The sequence below is a fragment of the Hoplias malabaricus genome, chromosome 16 (genome assembly GCF_029633855.1).
Source record: "Hoplias malabaricus isolate fHopMal1 chromosome 16, fHopMal1.hap1, whole genome shotgun sequence".
Taxonomy (NCBI): Eukaryota; Metazoa; Chordata; class Actinopteri; order Characiformes; family Erythrinidae; genus Hoplias; species Hoplias malabaricus.
This window is the reverse complement of record NC_089815.1, coordinates 5,276,221-5,301,801: the sequence shown is the minus strand read 5'-3', so window position 1 is coordinate 5,301,801 and position 25,581 is coordinate 5,276,221. Positions and strand designations below refer to the sequence as shown.

Sequence of the window (25,581 nt, the reverse complement as noted above, 5' to 3'; positions counted from 1 at the left end):
TTCTCTCTCTCTCTCTCTCTTTCTCTCTCTCACACACACACACTAACACACACACACACTCTCTCTCTCTCTCTCACACACACTAACACACACACTCTCTCTCTCACTCTAACACACTCTCTTTCTCTCTCTCTCTCTCTCTCTCTCTCATTAACACACACTCTCTCTTTCTCTCACTAACTCTCTCTCTCTCTCTCTCTCTCTCTCTCTCAAACACACACACACACTCTCTCTCTCTCTCTCTCTCACACACACACACACATTCTCACACACACGGTTACAAAGACAGTCCATTTGTTGTACTTAAATTAGTTTAAAGGATCATTACACTCCTTCTCCCAGAGGAAATATTTAAGAAATAAAATAAAAATATAATAAAAGTCTTGCAGTCAGGACACAGTGAACAGAGTCAGAGCACTTTATATAACATTTATGGGCATTGGCCTATGGTAGAAGGGTAGAGTTGTGTTCCCTAAATAAAAAGACTCCTGAGGGGACGGCCTCTCTAAAGGTTAATATCTTGTTTTGAGAATTTACTGGTCATTTTTCCAGTTAATAGTGTGCCACAAATTACAAGACGCATAAAAAGCAAGTCTCAAGAAACCGAAAGCAAGAAGTGATTTCTCAAGGAATCAGTGAAATACAATAATAAACAGGTTTCAAATTCATGCAGTTAATACAATAAACACAGATTCTAGTGAAGTCACTTACAAGTCCTGTCCAAGGGACTGTCCAATAAAACACAACACAGATTACAAGACGGGACGGGTCTCCCAACTCTGCACCATGCAGTTCCTCACCTCGCTGGTAATTAGAGCCGAGTGTATGGACCAGGAGAGACACAGACTCCCAGCCTGCTACAATGAGTTAGGGCAGACTCTCAAAGTCTCAAGTAAAGGGAATGAGAATAATCAATATGTGAAGAAATAAAAATATGAGTCACTGTAACAGAACACAGTCTGGAAATAGAGCTGTGTCTCACCGCGGCGTGTACCTTTACCTCCCTGTCAAACTTTAAACCGAAGCCTAGTTTTAGTGGGGGGCAGGGCACCAAAAGCAGTAACATCTGTCTTATTGTTTAACTGAAGAAGATGGACATCCAGTGTTTCATACGTCAAAGCTCTGAAGCAAATAAAAATGTGCTTCACCAGGTCTGAGTGGGAGACACAAGTGCATATCATTTGAATATCAGTGGTAGCATCACTGCCAGAGTGTAGGAGTTAAGAATAGAGGTGCATACAGTTTGACCGTGTCACAGAGACTAATGCAATGTTAGGAGTCTTGCCCATGGACTCTTACTCACAGAGGGAGGTGTTCCAGCCTGAGCTCAGACTCGAACCCTTGTTGGTGACTAAACTGTCCTTCAGAATTGACCAGTTCTTAGTATTCACTGTGGAAATATGACAACACTCTTAACTCCACACTTCAGAGGCACATATTAAACACCACTAAAATACACAGACCAAATATGACACGAAACCATAGCAGTAAACACTGACGTACGACAAAAGAGGAAGCTAAATGTGAGGAAAGGAAATGGTTACCCATATAAAGTACTTCTTGAAAGTGTAAAGAGAATGTGGTGGTAAGAGGATGTCTTTATTCCTAACATCTAACATTTAAATGACTGATCTCTGGTGATGTCAAGCCCAAAATAACACAATATTAAGCTTTTATTTAGAAATTATAGTTTTCAACAAAAAAATGTAAAAAAAAATAATATTTAATGCATAGAGCTTTTTACAGAAAGAATGAAAAATCTGTATTTTTCCTCACAATGTTGCAGCTTCTGATTGTAGATGACCTGCAAATGTTCACATTTCAGAACCTAATGAAGTTCTTGAGACACTTCATGGAGGTCTTTGGTCTGTGAGCATTGTTTTGTTGAATGAAGTAGTTTTCCCTTTTTTAGGAAAAGAAAATGTAATAAAAGTCTTTCTGCAATGCACTGTACTCCATAATCTTTGTTATATTTAATACAATTTATACATTTTTTTGCTCGGGAGTGTATAGAGAGGTAATATGTTCATGCATTTTGGAAGCTCTCAGAAACATTAGAGCAAAACAGAGATGGGACCGGACTGGGATTGAAGGCCTCGAGGCTGATTTGTGTTAAATTAATTTTGTTGCTTACTCCCTTCTTTTTAAGGACAAATGGGTCCTAGAGCACGATGACGTCATACTTGGGCAAAGCATTGGGAGGGTAAGCACACACACACACACACACACACACACACACACATTCAGAATCCTCCTGAGTGGCTCTGAAAAAGGTTTGTTAATGAAGGATGCTACTGGATGGCTTGAGTGACCCTAGATGAAAGATTTTCTGAAGTGATTCATTAGAATATTAACCCACAATATTCACTAATGACATACACTGATTTAGAATGGTGTAGTTGCAGTTTATTTAAACATCTGACTGAAACCAGAGATGTTTGACTATGCAGCTCCGGCTGAAGAAGGCTTCTATGTAATAATACTTTAAGATGTAATTTGCAAGGCATAGCAGCTTGGAGCATTGGAGCAGGCTTCACGGCTGCCAGCACTGACAGGTTGAAAATCTGAGCGTGAGTGGTGGTTGAATGTCAGTAAATGTAAAATCATTTGTGTGTATGTGTGCAGGGAAACTTTGGTGAGGTGTTCAGTGGCCGCCTACGTTCAGACAACAGACCCGTGGCAGTAAAGGCCTGTCGAGACAACCTCCCACCGGAACTGAAAAACAAATTTCTCATGGAAGCCAGGTATTTAATTTTACTCTCTGTCTCTCTCTGTCTCTCTCTCTGTCTGTCTGCCTCTCTCTCTCGCTCTCTCTCTCTCTCTGTCTCTCTCTCTCTCTCTCTCTGTGTGTGTCTCTCTCTCTCTCTCTGTGTGTGTCTCTCTCTCTCTGCCTCTCTCTCTCTCTCTCTCCTACTCTCAATGGAAAATCCCTGTTCAGAATTCTGTTTAGTCCAGGATTATACTTAATCCCTGTCTGGGAAACTACCTCATAATCTCATGATATTAAATAAATGCATAATGAAAAAATGTTAGGTAAATTAATTAGATGTTTGTTTTCGCTTCCTAAGGGGCCATTTTTGCTCAGACATACACACACACACACACACACACACACACACACACACAAGCTATGAATCTCAATGTCTCCTTATGCGTCCAAGGATACTGAAGCAGTACGACCATCCGAATATAGTTCAGCTGATTGGAGTCTGTACTCAGAAACATCCCATTTACATCATCATGGAGCTGGTGCAAGGTAATGACTCGGGACCTGGGACACATCTCAGACATTACTCAGCATCTTAAATTGTGAATCAGTTGAGCATCTGTTTGTTTTCTTCCTGCAGGAGGCGACTTTCTTTCCTTCCTCAGAACAGAGGGACACAACCTGAAGACGAAGATGCTGATCAAGATGGCGGAGAATGTGGCGTCTGGCATGGAGTACCTGGAGAGCAAAAAATGCATTCACAGGTGAAAAAGTTGAGCAAAATGAGCAAAATATTTAATAGAATTTGTATGATACTAAAATTCCAAGGGAATATTAAACCTTCAGCAGCTTTGATTATAACAGTCAAGACAGAAATATAAGAAGGACTTAGTGTTATTGATGCAAAGTACCCCACAGCTCTTATGAAGCTCCACAAATTTATATTTTAGTGCTAATGGCACCCCCTTGTGGACAGTTTTTCACCTGCTAAACATTTGTGAGTGAATGTGAGAGTTCCTTCTTCCTTTACTTGCATTCATCCATCTTAAGCATGCAGCATCCATGAGGTCGAAGAACAGTCAAACGTCTTATGAACCAAACTGAACAAGTTAATGCGAATGAACGAGGCACAAAAATGAGTAGAAACAGGTTTCCGTCTTTTTATACGTTTTTATATGTTCAAAAACCGATATACATCTGCAATTCAGACTTCTTAATAAAATACAGATTTCATGGCAAACTTTACATTTATGATTCTGTTCACAGTGCAACAATATTGATAACAACTTGCACATGTTAATGTGAATGAAACAATTGTGTATTGCATGAATTGTAAATTCATGTACCTGAAAATGGAACTGAATGCTATAAGACACAGGCGGCACGGTGGGGTAGGTGTCGCAGTCACACAGCTCCAGGGACCTGGAGGTTGTGGGTTCAAGTCCTGCTCCGGGTGACTGTCTGTGAGGAGTGTGGTGTATTCTCCCTGTGTCTGCGTGGGTTTCCTCCGGGTGACTGTCTGTGAGGAGTGTGGTGTGTTCTCCCTGTGTCTGTGTGGGTCTCCTCCGGGTGACTGTCTGTGAGGAGTGTGGTGTGTTCTCCCTGTGTCTGTGTGGGTCTCCTCCGGGTGACTGTCTGTGAGAAGTGTGGTGTGTTCTCCCTGTGTCTGCGTGGGTTTCCTCCAGGTGACTGTCTGTGAGGAGTGTGGTGTGTTCTCCCTGTTTCCGCGTGGGTTTCCTCCGGGTGACTGTCTGTGAGGAGTGTGGTGTGTTCTCCCTGTGTCTGTGTGGGTTTCCTCCGGGTGACTGTCTGTGAGGAGTGTGGTGTGTTCTCCCTGTGTCTGCGTGGGTTTCCTCTGGGTGACTGTCTGTGAGGAGTGTGGTGTGTTCTCCCGGTGTCCGCGTGGGTTTCCTCCGGGTGCTCCGGTTTCCTCCCACAGTCCAAAAACACACGTGGATTGGCGACTCAAATTTGTCCATAGGTGTGAGTGTGTGTGTTGCCCTGTGAAGGACTGTGGTGTATTCCTGCATCCAATGATTCCAGGTAGGCTCTGGACTCACTGTGACCCTGAACTGGATAAGCGGTTACAGATAATGAATGGATGGATGCTATAAGACCCCCACTTTTTTATTTTGGCACTGCATGGCTTCAAATGACTTCACTTTCCAGCTCTAACATTTGAACCTAGATTTAGAAGCGGGGATAACAGAGGATATAAATCCTGATTGATTTTGATTGCGATTGGGTGGGTTATTTTCCTCTGAGGGAGGACTGACCGGATGAAGAGCTAATGAGTGAGTAATTGTAAAAGCAGGAAATCTGGGCAGGTTTTTGGCTGCTCCGCTCTCTGAGGAGAAAAGGACAGTTGGTTGGACGCAGGTCAAGGCTGGGACTGGAAATGATAATGAGCCCAGCAGGGACAAGCCTTCACACTCGGTCACACAGAGCCTAAACCTGAGACTAAAGCTAGACGACCTGCACTGCTGAGCCAACCTGAGCCAAGACACACACACACTCACACACTCTCTCTCTCTCTCTCTCTCTCTCTCAGGGACTTGGCTGCTAGGAACTGTTTGGTGGGGGAGAACAGTGTGGTGAAGATCAGTGATTTTGGGATGTCCCGCCAGGAGCAGGACGGTGTTTACTCATCCACTGGTGGAATGAAACAGATCCCAGTCAAATGGACCGCTCCAGAGGCTCTTAACTATGGTACGTCTTAACAGTCGAACTCCACAGCAACACACTTAGTTTCAGAAGAAATTTGGGGTGAGCAGGTTTTCGCAAACACAAAGTGTTAGTGGAAATAAGTGAACACACATTTTACACACCATTTATGCCCTGTGTTATATTTAGTGTCTGGAGAAAAGATTGTAAACGTTAATGAATGAAGGTCACATGCAGCATTTTCTGCCATTAGCCCCTTTTTTTAAATTTCAAGTGTTTTGTGCTGAAACCCTTTCCCATTTCCCACTGAGCAGAAGGTTGTAGACGCGTTTGAAAGATGTCCAGCAGATGGTCAGCTCACTGTGGTACCTCTCACCTCTCTGACTACGCTTGTTGGAGGCAGTGGTCGGTTTCAGATGAGCTTCAGTGACCCTCTGCTGCCCCCTGCCTGTGTTTTAGGGCGCTACACCAGTGAGAGTGACGTGTGGAGCTTCGGAGTGCTGCTCTGGGAGACGTTCTCCAGAGGAATCACACCTTACACCAGCATGAACAACCAGCAGACCAGAGACGAGGTGGAGAGAGGTTAGTGCTCACTGTACTCACACTTCTCATATGTAAAAATACATGAGAAAAACACTGAAAACCTAAATTCAAGATTTCTGCAGACACTTACACTGTACGACCTCTTGGAATAAAATGTACTATAATAAACATTATATATTAAAGGGGAATAATGAAAGTCTGTGTGCATGAATACACAACTGCAACAGCATTGTCTCTACAGCATCTAAATTCTACTGACACTGCCAATGCACAGTAAAACAGTTTTAATGTCTTTAGATGTCTGTAAATGAGCTCCTTCACTTTTAATATACATTCAGCCGTTGCACTTGTCAGATTAATAATCATTGCTATATTTCAGTAATAATGCATTCAGTGTGGACTGAGCTAGACAGCTGAGGATTGTTCAAATGTTTTATTCAGCATTTCAACATTTTTTCAAAGTCATTTCTGTCTGTCAGTGATCTGATCCCCACTTTTCAGATGTGAGAATATCATCCATATTCTGGGTGATAATTTTAACATAATTTGATTCTCAGTATTTATTTATTTATTTATTTATTTATTTTTTACAGAAATGTGTTTGCTGTCTACACATATTATTTATCATTATTGAAAAATAAAGTTCTGTCTCAGTGTTCCCCCACATTCGTCCATGATTAAAAAAACAGGACTTTTATTTTGTTAAATGTGCTTATTCTCCAGATGTGATGTTTTTCCCCTCTCCCCCCCCCCCCCCCTCCCCCTCCTTGTTTTTAGGTTATCGCATGTCTGCTCCCAGTGGCTGTCCAGATGAGGTCTATGCCCTGATGTGCCACTGCTGGCAGTATGACCCCAGACTCCGACCTTCATTCCAGAAAATCAGGGCGGAGCTACACTCTCTCTGCCAATGACACAGTCCCAACACAGCTGTGCTCTTTCGCTAGAAAAAGCAGCAACCCTCACAGTGCCTCCACAAAGAAAACTGTCTGAATGGACAGAGCCTTGGATATAATGATTCTACTGTACAGTCATAAGCCAAATATATTCTTTCATTTAATAAAGAGCTACCGTGTTTATAATAATTAGAATATTTCCCAAAAAGGAGATGGCTGTAGGATTATTCTAAATGTATTTTGCCTATTTCTAGACAGTTGAACTTGTTGTAATGAGAAATATTCAATATATTGGCTACATTTAGGATGTTTTCACTGAATAAGGGATAGTTTTTGCAGTGTTTTGTAATAGTTCTCTGCTCTAATGGGCAGAAAGAAAAAGGACCAAGCCCAAATTTGACATGTTTTTACTGAATATTACGGGTGCTTAGCCCTGAAGAGAGAAACTGATCCCACGTTAAACACATTCGCTGTGTGAGACCATCACTGCTGAGAATAACACTGCTGCGTCCCTTACAACATTCAACATCAAACACAAAGAGATCAAAACAACAGCTCTCCTCTATTTCATTACGGTGTCTATTTTTTTAAGAAAATGTATTGTTAAGACCATTTTAAACTCAATATTTTGCTTTTTTTTGTGCTAGAGCCTTATGTTTTGCCTGGAAGTGTACAAATCTGAACACAACTGATATTTATTTAAGGCTAAATATATATAATATATAAGTATAAAAACACCATAGGTGCCATAACTGTGCGCAGGCCACATTTTACGGTTTGTAACAAGTAAACAGCAACCAGTAAAGGCTTTGAAATGTGAACTTATTTTCATTGAGAAAACCAGACTTTTCTATGTCCATATACTTCATATAAATATGTCACATAAGATGAAATGCTATATTTTTAAGTTATTTAAATGACAATAATTCTTGCCATAACTCATAACTTATGATCAGAGGATGTGGATATTATGATGTGGATATGTCTTACCGTCAATAAAGTTTAAATAAATGAATAAATAAAAACAGCTGAAGTAAAGAATGTGCTGAAATCTGTGTACGTTTACAAACTGGAGTTAGCAGAGCTCTTGAGTAGGTTTTAAGTGCATCTTATCTATTGACCTTTAATACTTAGACTGTCATTCTCGTCAGCTTCAAATCACTGGAACTGGCAAACGCGGCGTCCACTGACTGATGAGCGTGAGATAAGTAACGACGAATGACGTAGAGGCCTGGTGCATTCCTTTTTGACAGTGATTCAGCAATTCAGATGATTTGAAAATGTGCTTGACTCCAAAGTGCCAACTTTTAAGTCTTTCCCAGTTCTACCCAGTAGCTAGATTTCCTCCAATAACATCGGTGCCACCAAGCTGGGAGGAGATGGCTTTGAGATCTTTGAAACTGCTTCTAATGAAACACTGGAGCTTTAAACGCTTGGCTACCGTTGTCTATCACTGTGCTGAGTGACAAGACACATGATGGACATCCTACGCACCCAGAGGACAAACAAGAAAGAGATGGGGTATTTATGATCTCTTTTGAACTTCTAGAACATAGCTCCAGGACTTGGAGGAGACTGACAGACATCAGGGACGACATGCCTAACTACTTACAGCCCTGGCTAGAGGCAAACTTTGAACCCAAGGACACCAGAAGTCTGGGTCTGTGTGGTAGTGACACTACCTGCAGCGCCACCTCATTTATTCATTCATTCATTCATTCATTCATTCATTATCTGTAAGCGCTTATCCAGTTCAGGGTCACGGTGGGTCCAGAGCCTACCTGGAATCATTGGGTGCATGGTGGGAATACACTCTGGAGGGGGCGCCAGTCCTTCACAGGGCAACACACACACTCACACACTCACTCACACCTACGGACACTTTTGAGTCGCCAATCCACCTACCAACGTGTGTTTTTGGACTGTGGGAGGAAACCGGAGCACCCGGAGGAAACCCACGCAGACATGGAGAAATTACTGTCACTGATGGCTGTGGTTATTTCACTTGAACTGGGTTCAATCACAATTCCTTGGCTTTTCTCTGTGGTGCTTTAGGATCAGGTGATTGTTACTTATTTGACCTTAATGTTTATGTCAAAATTTAATGAGAAATCAAACAAAAATGGGTTTGTAACATTGACTTTAATGTAGTGACATATTTTGACTGGCTTTGTTTTAAAGTACACGAGAGTTCATTCTTCTTTTATTTTACAACAGTAAACATATGATAGCTGTCAGAACAACACCATGTCTCTCTTTTATTGGTTTAGTTGTTGTTTTTTAGATGTTTACACAGTTTGTAAACACCTGCTTCCCTCTTCACTGTGTTAAATTTTCACAATTTTTTTTCAATTAAAATTCTGTGAAATTATTTAGTAAAAAAAAATATTTTTACATTTTTTTTTAAATTAAGATTTTTCCTCTTCTATAAAAATGTTTCTCTGTATAATTTTGCATGCGTTACAGTTTAAAGCCTTGTATGTGTATTGTATCCGGCTTATATTTTGTACTTATTTTAAATGTATTGTTAAAAACAGAACTTAAAAGAACGATATACTACTTAAAAAGTGTAGACAAAATAAGCCAAAGCTTCAGTCGACACCTTTTCTTTTATTTTTTACTTTATTTTACTATATATTTCTTTTCTTTTCTAATTAAAAGTATTTCATTTTGTAAATATGAATGTTGTAAAAACTCTAACTAATGAGAATTTCATTCACTTTTCTAAAATATTCATGATTTTGTTAATTGAATAATGAGTGTAAAGTCCACCACTGTGGGGAACCTGACAAAGCAGAATTACTCACCATGAATACAGTTTGTATTTTTGCATATTCATTCATTCATTCAATCATTGTCTGTAAGCTCTTGTCCAGTTCAGGGTCGCGGTGGGTCCAGAGCCCACCTGGAATCATTGGGCGCAAGGCGGGAATACACCCTGGAGGGGGCGCCAGGCCTTCACAGGGCATCACACACACAGTCACACATTCTCTCACACACTCACACCCTACGGACACTTTTGAGTGTTTTTGGAGTGTGGGAGGAAACGGGAGCACCCGGAGGAAACCCATGCAGACACAGGGAGAACACACCACAGTCCTCACAGACAGTCACCCGGAGGAAACCCACACAGACACAGGGAGAACACACCACACTCCTCACAGACAGTCACCCGGAGGAAACCCACACAGACACAGGGAGAACACACCACACTCCTCACAGACAGTCACCCGGAGGAAACCCACACAGACACAGGGAGAACACACCACACTCCTCACAGACAGTCACCCGGAGGAAACCCATGCAGACGCAGAGAGAAGACACCACACTCCTCACAGACAGTCACCCGGAGCGGGAATCGCACCTCATTTATTTATTTTTTTATTTTAATCACATAATCACATTAGACATGGTTACTTCATTTCATAATGTAAATTATTGATTTAAGCATATCAGTATTATCAGATATAGATCACATGTTTAAAGTATTATGCAGATGTTTCCTCACCATTTGCTGCTCTCCAGTCTGTTTGCGTGCTCAAAACTGGTCCAAAGTGTTTATGAAGCCCCAGTGTCTGGAATGCTAGGCTTGCTTTATTTCTCTGTCTCACACACACTCACAATCTCCTCATGGCAGATGCATCTGGAGTATTCTTAGACAACAGCGAGAACTCCAGATGTTGAAAAGCACAAACCAAGATGAGAATATTGCTCTATTCCTGCTCCATAGGTGGGTAATACTGACTTATATTTGCTGTTTCAGATTTAATTTATGGTGGAAATGTCCAAAGTCGGTAGTAGGCTAACTGCTTTACTGAAAGTGCTACGAGGCTAAACTCGAATTACAAATGAGTTTCTGTGGTAATTCAAACAGTGAATAAAACTTACAGTTTAATCTTCATCCACATACAAACAACCATTATTTTTCCCCCCCACTCAAACACACCATTCCACCTTAAACACTGCAGGGGCCTCTGAGTGGAAACAAAGTGAGACCTGCATTTCCCCACAATTGTAGATGTTCTCTTTAACAGAATGCATACTTTCTAAAGAGCCGCATGGACAATAGTATGGAATTCCCTGGAGCGGCTGATCATCCTCATGCTCAGTGCCAAGCGCCAGATTTGGGAATTGTGTTTTCTGGAGTGAACTGCTCTATCCAGTTCCCTTCAGATAAGCTGGAGTCCCTGACCTCTCTAATGATTAGGTGGCTGAATGCCATCAAATCCTCACAGAAATGTTGTGTCAAGTCTTTCCAAAAATGTTTAGCATGTATTTCTTCTTAAACTTGAAACTTTGGCCTTAACTCGGGCCTGAGGCTTGACGAGCGGCCCCTTAGAGGAATGAGGTGATGACGCAGGATCATGCGCAAGCACCCCGTGACAGTAAGGTTCTCATATCTGAACTCATCCTGTCATTCTCGTCCAGTAGGTCTGTGAATGATTGGTATGCAATTTGACTCTTGCAGAAGCTTTGCGAGACTGCAACCGAGCTGCTGTTTGACCTCTAGTGAACCTGAGGCTTGTGCTCCTAATGACCACTAGATGGCAGCACCTTCTGCATGTGGAAAACAAGTCGAGCCTTCCATTCAAAGCTTAGCCTTGGCCTTCTTAACTAGCCTTTAGAGCCAGAACAGAACTGCACTCCTTCTGTCCTCATCACATTCTGCTGGGGGACAACACACTGCACAAATTCATACAATGCACAATGAACTAAATTCTCTTACCAAGTGAACTGACCTTAGATCCAGTCAAAATAACAGTTATTTCACGTTATGAGAATGTTGCAAAATATATAATTACTCAACATGTTTCCAGGCTTCAGTCCAAGCACTTTGTCTAAACAGTTAAAACAGTTTTTAAATATATATTTCTTAAAATACCCTCACCAACTCCAAGTGCTGCATCTGCAAGGCCAAAATAGACAGCATCAAATATGGAGAAACATGGTTTTGTGCAGATATGCAGTACACAAACCTTTGTATCTGGCCGTACGTGTATCCAGCAGGGCGTCCTATTCTTCGGGAAAATGCTTTTCTGCTGGAAAGAGTGCCCAGATCCCTCCATACATTAGAGCGCATATGGACCGACATGTAGTAGATATTTAGACTAGAACTCTGGTGGTATGTCATGTGATGTTCTGCATGAGTTGGCCTGAATGAAGGAGGAGTGTACAGCCACTATTTGCTTGAAAGCTGTTGCAGGTTGAGAGATTGGGGAAAAAGAAATTGAAATGGCCCTTGTGTGTTTCATGTGACTACATCTGCATTCTTCTCCACTCGATCTTCACATTACATGCATGCCTTTTCTCGTTATTCTTCGAAGGGACTCTGATAATGAATAACAATAGATAATTTAATAACTCACCGATCATATGATTTCTGTAGGCGTGCAGTGTGTAGAGACCTGCAAATAATAAGATACATATACAACAGGAAAGAGTTATATAAATTCATTATATAATAATCAAACATATCCGTAAAATTACTTCCTTATTTCTACACTCACAGTCCATTTTAAAAGCTCCACAGGTCATAATTTAGTAGCACAGACTGTAATCTGTGGAGGTATGATATAGGTGGGGGATCATTCTCAGCGCTGTAGTGACACTGACGTGGTGGTTCTGGTATGAGTGGATCAGACACAGCAGTGCTTCGGCTACTGTTCACTCTGTGAGACACATCCTCCCTCAGAGACAGTAGCTCATCTCTCGCTACACAGTGTGCGTTGGTCGTCCTCTAGTCCTTCATCAGTGACACAGGACGCTTTCGGCTTCATATTTTTGCCTGGTGACCTATTCTCATCCTACATTTCTAATGCTGGGATGTAGGAATGCCAGTGTATGTGCACTGCTCAGAGGAGAGGGCTGTGGGCAAGGATAATCTCATGAGAGACAGGTGTATTTCTTACTTGAAAGGAGAAGTAGAAGTATTAGAAAACAAATGATGTAATCCAATAATTTTGTCCAGGGAATGTATCACAATTATATCACAACTTTTTACACTAGTGTGCAATAGTCTTAGGCACCTACGAATACTATTATTATTTAAAATAATGCATCTTCTCAGTAAATGCTTGTATAAAATTATATTTCTAAGTATTTCTTTAAATACTAAAACATAAATACAGTAAAAATTAAAAAAAGGATTTTTTTCCCACTAAAATGTAGTAGCTGTGTTGTGAGCGAGTGAAGAACAAAGAGTTTCCAGATGTTCTCCTTGGTCGTATGGATTTGTTAAATCAGCAGCACACTTGATTTATCCTAATGAAGTATTTATTAACCACTAAAACTAGGGAATGGATGATAACCTCAAATAACACTGGACTGTCACAAGGAGAGACGAGGAAAGGGTTAAACCAGCACACTCCTGGAATATCAGGAGGGGTTTCATTCTGAGCAAATACACTCTTACTTCTCAGAAAATTGTGCAGAGTACTGTACGTGTGTTATATTCTATTTCAGAGTGAATGAATAAATAGAAATGATCCAAAATGATTCAAAATCTCATCACTACTTTAATATTAAACATTTTACTGTAAGAGACTGCACCTTCGATAAGGTTAGTCATTTAAAAGTTACAGTATGTGTATGGGTTACATCATCAATGTAAATATTTCATGATAAGACCATAGGAATCTTTCTAAACATAGCGTAGGACACATAGAAGGGATCTAATCTCCGATCAGAACATTATTATTATTATTATTATTATTATGTCCCAGACAGAATGCAGACACACAGGGAGTCTGAACTCTCAGGAAACACACCTTTGTGTCAATCAGCACCCTGTGACAAACACTATTACACCACAGGTTTACTGTAAACACGACAGTTCATCAGCAGGCCCCTGAATCTATTGTTTACTCAAGAAAGCGAAGAACACATTGTAAGTAAGGTGTTGTTGCACAATGTTGTTGAGTGCAATGCTACAAAATGAGCAAGAGCTGTAAGCAGCAGTTAAACCAGTGCATAATTTTATTAGATTATTAGTTGTGACTAATTTGTTCCTGATAGTGTTCTGTAACAAGTAATTTCCAGTAATTGCAGGGTGTGACGTTCCTCAGAAAGAGAGCTCTCATTCGTCAGAATGATGTATACTGATGAAATGCATAGATCCAAATTGATTTTCGTTTTGGAGCCAGTGCTTTCACTCCCCTGGTTTCCTGCTGCTGAGGTTCTGCAGTTAGATCTGACATTGTTCAGCCAAAAAATGGCAGGGTGTTAACTGATCTGAGCTCAGTTTTCATAACTAGAACATGGGCAAACATTCCATCCACAGAAATATGCTAATTTATAGTGTGTATCTAATTTCAAATGATTTTTGGGAGAATTTGATGGAAGCCACAACAGTGTTAGCTGTTAGTGCCAGCTACTGATATTCTGTGATTACACTCTCAGAAAAAAAGGACGGTAGAGGTACATCCCAGTGAACAATTAGCCGTTTACTCAATATTGAAATAATGTAATGACTGCCGTCTAATCAACGTTCTCTTAAGGTTGAAAATGAAAGTTAAAATGTCGTCCAAACACACGTTGAAAAGACGACTATTAGACGTATTTTGGACGTCCATTGACGTTATTAATTGGTCCCGAAATAAATTACTTGTATAAAACGCGTTTTGGACGTCCACTGACGTTATCGATTAGTCACCACTTAACTAACTTATTAAGATGAATTTTGGACGTCCATTGACGTTTAAAATATGTCCTTGATGGACAGACTACTTTTAGACCTATTTTGAACGTCCAGGGACGTTCCTTGTTTACTGGGATTGGTATATATTAGTCACTATAGGAACAAACAGTGTAATTGTACCTTTCAAGGGTACATCAGTGCTGTTAACGTCCAGCTGTGTTCCCTAAAGGTACATTACATTCTCTTATCCAGAAGGAGACATGAAGAATTTTAAATTAGAACTGTGTAAGATAAAAGAATAAAATATAGTCCAGGTACCTATATGAAGTTAAAGGTACCTATATGTACCCTTGAAAGTACCACCACAGTATCCATAGCTGATCCATAGCTCAGGGCTGGTGTGGTGCTTTAATAACATTCAGCAAATACTTAGTTGTAGTTAATGTGTGAGTGTGTGTGTGTGTGTGTCTGTGTTGCCCTGTGAAGGACTGGCGCCCCCTCCAGGGTGTATTCCTTGCCTTCCAAGCCTTGCGCCCAATGATTCCAGGTAGGCTCTGGACCCACCGCGACCCTGAACTGGATAAGCGCTTACAGATAATGAATGGATAGATGAAATGCTTAGTTGTGAGCACAGTGACCTCAGGCTCATGTGCAGTGCCACATTTAACTGGTCAATGCTTTATAGTTAATAAACATTTTCTAATTTACTCAGATCTTAAAAACATAAATGAAAATCTCAACAGCGCACCAGCACCTTGCATGATCACACATTTCTAATATTTCTAATGTATTAAAAATCTGGAGCAAAGCCAGGTTGATTTTACAAGAACTTTCCATATAAACCTTAGACAACAGAAGTCAAAATGAATATTGTTTTAGAGGCAAACAATAAAAGCATGTGTCCAGCCAGTGTAAGTCTCTCCCTGTCTCCAGGGCCTGGGCGAAGTCATTTTTCAAAATTCAGGACCAAAGTTCGTGGCCAATTAGTGTCAGACAGTTTTTCTTCACAGTCATTGTTTTATGACAAAATCCAAGTGTTAGTTTGACATGTTGAGTGACTTCAGTTACCTGAGTGTCTTTTCTTTTATACGTAGCTGATTTACCCTGGAGAAGAAATACTAGGTAAGGTTGTTTTTTTTTTTTTTTTGCCCCTTGGGCTCCCCGTAGTGTAAATGATTTTCACAGCACTGTACTGAATCCAATGTGGGGGGGGGGGACATGGGGTAGTTTCCAACCCTCCTCCAAAAGTTACTGAGTGCAGTTTCTGCAGTTTAGAGCACAGAGTATCAACAACAGAGACTCTATTCTCTCTATTACAAGTAAGTGAAGTGTCACAATGGCAGTGTGTCTGGAATCAACCTGGTGTCACTGGGTACAAGGCATTAACACACCGTGGGCAGGGCCCCAGTTCATTTTGCATTGCCAGTGTGTACCATCATGCCACTCCACCAAATGATAGTAACCAAGTAAGTATATAAAAGTATATTCATGTACGTACATGTGCATGTATTCACCTCCAGCGCTGATTAGGACAGTGTTCTTATCATTTTCTAATATGAGATCAATTTAATGACACAAATTAGAGTGTTGTACAATTTTTCAGCATGCGATACATCGCCTGAGCAATGTGCAATGTGTCCTCAAGTCACCCAACATTATATAACAGTCTGAGACGTCTTTAATCTAAAGGTATCTTTCAGGAAAAATAACTTTAATCCATTGTAGAAGAAGCTGAAGTTTTCATAAAATGTTATCGACAAAAATGATCTTGCAAAATCCTCTTAAATTGCATCACTGTAACGGCCTTGACTTTTTCCAGACGTGGGCATCACATGCTGGAGCACGCAACTGATTTCATGTCAAAATCATATGATTGACTCCCGCATCTGCAGCTACCTGCCACCTGTCACCAACGAGGAGATAATCTCCCATTCCGTTCCGCCATTTCAGAGTCACCTCTACGTCTGTGACAGGGCTCTCCTCGAGAGCGCATTCCAGGCCCTGACCTGACACCCAGCTTTTATCTTTGGCTTCTGGCCTTAGTCCAACAGTAAAAACTGTAAAAGTTATCATGCAGATTGAGGCCCTGACCACGACTGGATTATTCTCTCTGATTTTAATCCAAACCTCAGATTAAAACCTTCTGCTTCTTAACGTTCTTTCAACTTCTGAACTTGAATTTCAATTTGCTGAGAGTGTCACATCAAATCACTTTTATTTGTATCATGCACTACATTTAGAAATAGGACAAGTGTGGGACGAAATGCTGCAGAATAAATTCTGCCAAAATTCCTGAACTTTAAAAAACAAACACAAGAAATATCTAGTTAAACTTTACAATCGTTTTAACGAGGAAATCTTCACGCAGATAAAATGGATCCAATGAAAACAATATATGACAACACACATTTGTAAACGTCTTTAAAAGGTCCAACTGTGTGAGATGCTTAAACAAACAGGGACACAGTGGCATTGATGTTAAATGTAAGTAAGCAAATAGGGGCACTCACACGGGGCACCAATAATTCAAGGACCATACGGCAAAGACAGTTCATTTATATTTATGTAGATGCAGTGAAGGCCTAGCATAATAAAAATGTAGGTCCAGGGACCTGGGGTTGTGGGTTCGAGCCCCGCTCCGGGTCACTGTGAGGAGCATTCTCCCAGTGTCCACATCCGGGTGCTCAGTTTTCCTCCTACGGTAGTTGGATTGCTGAATCAAATGTGTCCCTAGGTGTGTGTGTGTGTGTGAGTGAATGTGTGAGTGTGTGTCGCCCTCTGACACGCCCTCCAGGGTGTGTTCCTGCCTTGTGCCCACTGATTCCGGGTAGGCTCTGGATCCACGAATAATTAATTAATTTAATGGTGCAACCAGCATCTATTGCACTCAAAAATTCTCAAGCATTTTTTTCAATGGATATAAGATGTAACAATATTTTATTTTCAAATAAAGATTTGCCTCTTCTAAGTTGCAGAAGGGTTTGGCTCAAATCGCAGGTTCATGTTCACTGTGTGTGGTTAATATATGATCAAAAAGGAATAAAGACTGCTAGACTGTGATTAAACTCTTCTTGTGTGGTTGTGGGTTGGGTTTGGTCCAATGCTTTGTTAAGTAAAACAGCTCGGGCAACTTTCCAGCTACAGGTTCCTTCAGCCAAAGAGATACATACAGTACAGTCTTCTAGGTCTGTTTTAATTTGATTGGTTGAAGGGGAGGTGTGACTGAACATTGCAATGAAGAGAAGCAACTAAAACAGGAAAGGTAGCATAGTAAAAGTAGCAAAGTTGACGCAAATATCAAATTAATCGCCTCCTAAAGATGTTGTTTGAACCCATGATCACGGGTTTGTCAGATGAGGTTTTCACTTTCTTGTTCTACAAATCTCTTCTGTTTTTTTCTGTCATAGGCTTAGGATCATGCTGTCTTCCCCTATGTTTTGCAGCAGGGCACTACGCTGTCAGTGATAGTGTCAGAGGCTGCTGGTATGATTTGTCAGATTTTTCTTAAACTCTACTGTAGCATGTTTTATAGCCTAACCAACGTTTATTTCCCTTTTCCATTTTTCGGAAGTTTTAATGTCAGGCTTTTTCCAAAAATTCCTGGACATACTAGAATTATTATTATTATTTACAGTCCAACCATTCTCGTATTCATAACTTGTTCTCTCCAGATGCTGAAAGGATGTATCAGAACTTTAATTAAAAATTACATGTCTATAATTTTACATTAATTCATTCATTGTATGTAACCCTTATCCAGTTCAGGTTCGCGGTGGGTCCAGAGTCTACCTGGAAGGACACACACCCTGGAGGGGGCGCCAGTCCTTCACAGGGCAACACACACTCACACATACGAACACTTTTGAGTCACCAATCCACCTACCAACGTGTGTTTTTGGACTGTGGGAGGAAACCGGAGCACCCGGAGGAAACCCACGCAGACACAGGGAGAACACACCACACTCCTCACAGACAGTCACCCAAAGGAAACCCACGTGGACACAGAGAGAACACACAACACTCCTCACAGAGGGTCACCCGAAGGAAACCCACGCAGACACAGGGAGAACACACCACACTCCTCAGAGACAGTCACCCAAAGGAAACCCACGTGGACACAGAGAGAACACACAACACTCCTCACAGAGGGTCACCCGGAGGAAACCCACGCAGACACAGGGAGAACACACCACACTCCTCAGAGACAGTCACCCAGAGGAAACCCACGTGGACACAGAGAGAACACACAACACTCCTCACAGAGGGTCACCCGGAGGAAACCCACGCAGACACAGGGAGAACACACCACACTCCTCAGAGACAGTCACCCGGAGCGGGAATCGAACCCACAACCTCCAGGCTGTGTGACTGCGACACTCCCTGCTGCGCCACCTTGCCACCTATAATTTTACAGTTTTCGTTTTTAGTTATAATTTTATTAACAAATAAACAAATGTATAAAATCATTTGCTATATAATATCATCTTTTCCACTTGTCCATTTCAGTGTTGCGGTCTGTATAATATAATAAAATATTATTTTGAATCATTTTACTGATTTTGATGTTTTTGTGTGTATTCAATGTTTAAAAATAAATACAAATTTTTATTGTTACCAAAACAATTATACAGTAATAGGTATAGACTTTTTGTGTGTGTTAGATTTCCTAATTTCAGCATGTTAATTATATTTATATTGTAATTAATGTAACCAGGAATGCATATTGTTTTTATAATATCTTGCTCTATATTTTATTTATTATATTGTAAAAATAAATCAGAAACTTGAGACTTGTTAATAATATGATGTAGAAGTATAAAATTAATACTTCAATTATTTTTGAAAATCTTAAATCCTAAAATGAAGACTAAGAGTGGTTATGAAATATGAAAAGAAAGAAAGGAGTGCACAAAGTAAAAGACTTACATTGTGAGTATTCAGTATGCCACTGTAATTACAGCTCAGACGGGGAGGAGCGTCCAGGTCCAGTCACACTTCCACTGAACTGCAGACATAATTCTGAGATGTTTCTTATTCTTAGTTGCACTTATGATGTAGGTGCTATCTTATCAGACACTGAAACTACAGTGAAATATGTCAGTGTTCCTCACAGAGCCCTTCGTTACTCCCGGGACCATGAATCTATGCCTTTACTTCCTCTTCCAGGCTTTAAACTGGTCTTTGAACCTGAGCCGAGTCGCTGATTAAGTTTGGCGCCACTGTTCTCATTAATTTTATGAAAGTTTTATTCAAATTACTGTCACTGACGGCTGTGGTTATTTCACTTGAACTGGGTTCAATCACAATTCCTTGGCTTTTCTCTGTGGTGCTTTAGGATCAGGTGATTGTTACTTATTTGACCTTAATGTTTATGTCAAAATTTAATGAGAAATCAAACAAAAATGGGTTTGTAACATTGACTTTAATGTAGTGACATATTTTGACTGGCTTTGTTTTAAAGTACACGAGAGTTCATTCTTCTTTTATTTTACAACAGTAAACATATGATCGCTGTCAGAACAACACCATGTCTCTCTTTTATTGGTTTAGTTGTTGTCTTTTAGATTTTTACAGTTTGTAAACACCTGCTTCCCTCTTCACTGTGTTAAATTTTCACAATTGTTTTTTCAATTTAAATTCTGTGAAATTATTTAGTAAAAAAAATTTATTTTTTAATTTTATTTAAATTTAAGATTTTTCCTCTTCTATAAAAATGTTTCTCTGTATAATTTTGCATGCGTTATAGTTTAAGGCCTTGTATGTGTATTGTATCCGGCTTATATTTTGTGCTTATTTTAAATGTATTTTTAAAAACAGAACTTAAAAGAACGATGTACTACTTAAAAAGTGTAGACAAAATAAGCCAAAGCTTCAGTCGACACCTTTTCTGTTACTATTTTGATTTTTTACTTTATTTTACTATATATTTCTTTTCTTTTCTAATTGAAAGTATTTCATTTTGTAAATATGATTGTTGTAAAAAACTCTAACTAATGGGAATTTCATTCACTTTTCTAAAATATTCATGATTTTGTTAATTGAATAATGAGTGTAAAGACCAAGCAGTTTTTTTTCCGCTCACCATGAATACAGTTTTTATTTTTGCATATTCATTCATTCATTCATTCAATCATTATCTGTAAGCGCTTATCCAGTTCAGGGTCGCGGTGGGTCCAGAGCCTACCTGGAATCATTGGGCGCAAGGCGGGAATACACCCTGGAGGGGGGCGCCAGTCCTTCACAGGGCAACACACACACACAGTCACACATTCTCTCACACACTCACACCCTACAGACTCTTTTGAGTGTTTTTGGAGTGTGGGAGGAAACCGAAGCACCCGGAGGAAACCCACGCAGACACAGGGAGAACACACCACACTCCTCACAGACGGTCAACCGGAGGAAACCCACGCAGACACAAAGAGAACACACCATACTCCTCACAGACAGTCACCCGGAGGAAACCCACGCAGACACAGGGAGAACACACCACATTCCTCACAGACAGTCACCCGGAGGAAACCCACGCAGACACAGGGAGAACACACCACACTCCTCACAGACAGTCACCTGGAGGAAACCCACACAGACACAGGGAGAACACACCACACTCCTCACAGACAGTCACCCGGAGGAAACCCACGCGGACACAGGGAGAACACACCACACTCCTCACAGACAGTCACCCGGAGGAAACCCACGCAGACACAGGGAGAACACACCACATTCCTCACAGACAGTCACCCAGAGGAAACCCACGCAGACACAGGGAGAACACACCACACTCCTCACAGACAGTCACCCGGAGGAAACCCACGCGGACACAGGGAGAACACACCACACTCCTCACAGACAGTCACCCGGAGGAAACCCACGCGGACACAGGGAGAACACACCACACTCCTCACAGACAGTCACCCGGAGGAAACCCACACAGACACAGGGAGAACACACCACACTCCTCACAGACAGTCACCCGGAGGAAACCCACGCGGACACAGGGAGAACACACCACACTCCTCACAGACAGTCACCCGGAGGAAACCCACGCGGACACAGGGAGAACACACCACACTCCTCACAGACAGTCACCCGGAGCGGGAATCGAACCCACAACCTCTAGGTTCCTGGAGCTGTGTGACTGCGACAGCTACTTGCTGCCGCCCTATTTTTGCATATTTCTGTCTAAAAATACATTCACAGAATGGTGAAAAGCAGGGATTTCAAGGAAAAAGAGAATTCCCAGGAGAAAACTGAAATTTTTTCCAGATTTAACACGACTTGACCCTTTTCATGTCAAATCATCATTATCATGTGCTGGGGTCCACACAGCAGCAGCCTGTCCATCAACCTGATAATCTGCACACAGTTTGGCATATTTTTGACACCAGATGCCCAACCCTCCTCTTTAACCTGAGCTGGGGTTGACCATTAACTGTATAATTGATCTAAACTCAATTGACAAAAGCAAAATATCCAAAACTGGTTGATGTTGTATTAAATACAGCGGCTTGGTTTGAGTTAACCTTGGTTCCTAACATCACCACTGTGAAGAAATACAGAGTCAGTAAGTTTATCTACAACTTACCATACTGCACCAAATGTCAAATGACTTAGAATCACGCCTTACACTTGAAACATTGAGTTTTGCAGGACTTTGAAAAAAGCAGTGGGAATCCCTCTTAAAAGCTGTTGATTTTAATCTTAATTTTCCATGGTACTGAATCCCCCTGAGGGTTGTGTCAAGTCAACAGTGACATGTGGAATGTTGCTTGAGACTGACCTTCAGCCACTAGCTCCGTATGCCACAGAGAAAAAGGGTGTCCCTTCTTCTGTGTCTTCTGTGTTTAATTAAGGATGAATGATAGATGTGTGTCTTTGCCCTTTCATGAACCTGCCTGTCTTACATAACTGTGCTCGACTTTTGAAAACGTTCGGTAACAGGTCTCATGTCATACGAGAAGGTGTGTGAGATGTGGTGAGTTCTGATTGGCTGCCAATTTGTGCAGTGGATAGTGCTGTTGCGTGGGATATTGGCTGGAATTAAGGGAGTTTGCAGTTAACATAACAGCCCTGGGGGCATCCATGATGTGAGAGAGTAATCAGGTGCCTGGATAAATCATCTAGGCCTGCTGGAATGTTACATATATCCAGAAAACACGTGGGACCATGTGACTGCAGCATCGCAGGAATGCTGTCCTGATAATGATCTGCTGTCCCTTCTTGGCATCACATGCTTTCCAGCTCCGCTCGCAGTGGGGGAACCTGTGAAGATTGACAGCTCATCAATCACTGTCAATGGCACACCTCCTGTCAATCACAAGCTCAGGACCTCAGTCGGCCTGAATCACAGCGGCACACTCAAATTTAGCAGATGTTCTGATGATTTTTATTTGGTTTGAGATGTAGGTTAATGACACATTGGGCGTCTTGCTCAAGGACTCGTTTGTGTACGTACCGAGTTGCTGAGGTGTGTGCTCTGAAGTGGCCGCTCAATAAACACTATGTCCTTTCAGACCTAGAGTATTTTTTCCACAGTGTTAGGACACAGTCACCTGTGGATGTTGTTTCAGATCTGATTTTTTTCTGGTTTGTCAGAGATGAAAAATAAGGATTTAGGTGTTTGCTTTTTTTTTTATTTCCTTCCCCTTATGCAATCTGATATTCTTCTCTTCCTTTTTGTTCTCTCCTCTTCTTTCATTCTTCTCTTCTTTCCCTCCTTCACACATTGCTTCTTCTGCTTCTCTCATATTTCTTCTTATCCCCTTCTTTTGCTTCTTCTTCTTCACCACAGCAAACATTGTCGTTAGCATCACAGAAGAGAAATGAGATTCATTCTGCTCCAGGGAGCTCTTCATTACATCCCAAAAAGGGCACAGTGAACTCACTTACATACACACACACACAATCATTCATCACACACATGGACTGAATTCATTCAATTGGACTTACTGTAAATATTTCATCAGCTTCCAACAGGTCCTTTAAATAATCAGAATTCCAAATCCATTCCAATTCAGACAGGAAATGAAAGGAATGTGGTGCACTTGGGTTTCAGTCTCGAGTGTGAAACAACAGCCGTTTATGTAATGACAGGAGAAGAGTTCATATTCGTCCAAATGCCAAGATATGGATCTGGAATGTTCCCTCAGAAGAACAATAAGTGTAGTCACAGAGCTGCAGTGTTTGAATAAGCTGCACACTTGAGAAAGCTAGGGTTAGAATGGTCATAGTGACTTGTCTGCCTGATATATATTATATCATCGCTGTCCTACCAAATCTTCAAAATAGCAACTTTAAAGGAGCAGGGAAAACCTTACTAACTTTCAGTGGAATTCAGTGGATGTAAAAAGATTTCATTCATTCATTCATTCATTATCTGTAAGCGCTTATCCAGTTCAGGGTCACGGTGGGTTCAGAGCCTACCCAGAATCATTGTGCGTAAGGCGGGAACACACCCTGGAAGGGGCGACAGTCCTTCACAGGGCAACAAACACACACCTACGGACACTTTTGAATCACCAATTCACCTACCAACATGTTTTTTTGGACTGTGGGAGGAAACAGGAGTACCCGGAGGAAACCCACACAGACACAGGGAGAACACACCACTCTCCTCACAGACAGTCACCCGGAGTAAACCCACACAGACACAGAGAGAACACACCACACTCCTCACAGACAGTCACCCGGAGGAAACCCATACAGACACAGGGAGAACACACCACACTCCTCACAGACAGTCACACGGAGTAAACCCACACAGACACAGGGAGAACACACCACACTCCTCACAGACAGTCACCCGGAGGAAACCCACACAGACACAGGGAGAACACACCACACTCCTCACCGACAATCACCCGGAGGAAACCCATGCAGACACAGGGAGAACACATAAAAAGATTTTAATCCAAGAAATTTTGTAGCATTTCTATAGGTCCATTCATCATAAACTTTTCACACAACATGAAGGACAGCAGCAGGTGCTTAAATGATGTAGTCATTTAAAAATGGAAAAAAATGGAGATGCATGTTTTTGATTGGACAGCGACAATATATTTCATATGTGGTTGATTGAAAGGTAGAGCCTTCAGTAGCGCACATACACCTCTCCACACAAAAAGATTAGCAGCAGGAAACAATGACTAGGAGCTAAAACACCTACAAATTCAAAGTCACCATGTGCTCAGCAGCAGAATGGCATCAAACACTGTGTTGAGTGGTTAGTGAAGAAGTATCATATTTGCTAATAAATCAGACTGCTGTAGCTCTGTTGAACACATTTGAGGTGAGTTGAAAAGACTAAGCTCTACTGAACACTTTTGGGATCATTTGGAAAAACTAAACTGAACATATTTAAGATGAGTTGAAATAACAAAGTATTGACTGCCTCTAGGAAGAGCTGGAGAGAGGAACCTCCATTTGGGATAACTTCAAGCTCTGGGATGAGTTCCAATGACAAAGCTTTATTGAACATATTTAGGGATGAGTTGGAGTGATGAATCTCCACTGAAGACTTCTTCTTCATCATCTGTAGCTGCTTATCCAGTTCAGGGTCGCGGTGGGTCCAGAGCCTACCTGGAATCATTGGGCGCAAGGCAGGAATACACCCTGGAGGGGGCGCCAGTCCTTCACAGGGCAACACACACACAGACACATTTACACCTACGGACACTTTTGAGTCGCCAATCCACCTACCACCGTGTGTTTTTGGATTGTGGGAGGAAACCGGAGCATCTTGAGGAAACCCACGCAGACACAGGGAGAACACACCACACTCCTCAGAGACAGTCACCCGGAGCGGGAATCGAACCCACAACCTCCAGGACCCTGGAGCTGTGTGACTGCGACACTACCTGCTGCACCACTGTGCCGCCAAGCCAGTGATCAAGTGAATTAAATATTCCTAACATCTAATTCAGCGAATGTTACCCATTCATTTCGGATATACATTGATGTGTGTATTTATATGTCTCTGAATTTGTTCTCTGGTGCTGACCAAACCCTACAAATACACAGGACCATCACTAGAGAATAAAGATTAGGGGAGATAAGCTTTAACCGGGGCAGCGGGGTCTGGGGTATAATTGCCTCCTAGCAGCAAATTTCCTTGATGAGGTACAGATTAAACAAAG

At 41.4% G+C, this 25,581-nt stretch overlaps 1 protein-coding gene across 2 annotated transcripts in view; it reads left to right on the top strand.

Annotated features, from left to right (window-relative positions):
• The window catches only part of fes (FES proto-oncogene, tyrosine kinase), a 35,480-nt gene extending 27,528 nt beyond the window's left edge, over window positions 1-7,952 (top strand). For both annotated transcript variants that reach the window (XM_066647389.1, XM_066647388.1), the window contains exons 13-19: window positions 2,150-2,203; window positions 2,626-2,744; window positions 3,162-3,256; window positions 3,348-3,471; window positions 5,259-5,416; window positions 5,831-5,953; window positions 6,692-7,952. In XM_066647389.1, coding sequence (XP_066503486.1) covers window positions 2,150-2,203; window positions 2,626-2,744; window positions 3,162-3,256; window positions 3,348-3,471; window positions 5,259-5,416; window positions 5,831-5,953; window positions 6,692-6,825 — 807 coding nt within the window. In that variant the 3' untranslated portion in view covers window positions 6,826-7,952. The remainder of the gene's footprint in view (window positions 1-2,149; window positions 2,204-2,625; window positions 2,745-3,161; window positions 3,257-3,347; window positions 3,472-5,258; window positions 5,417-5,830; window positions 5,954-6,691) is intronic.
• The last annotated feature ends 17,629 nt before the right edge of the window (window positions 7,953-25,581 follow it).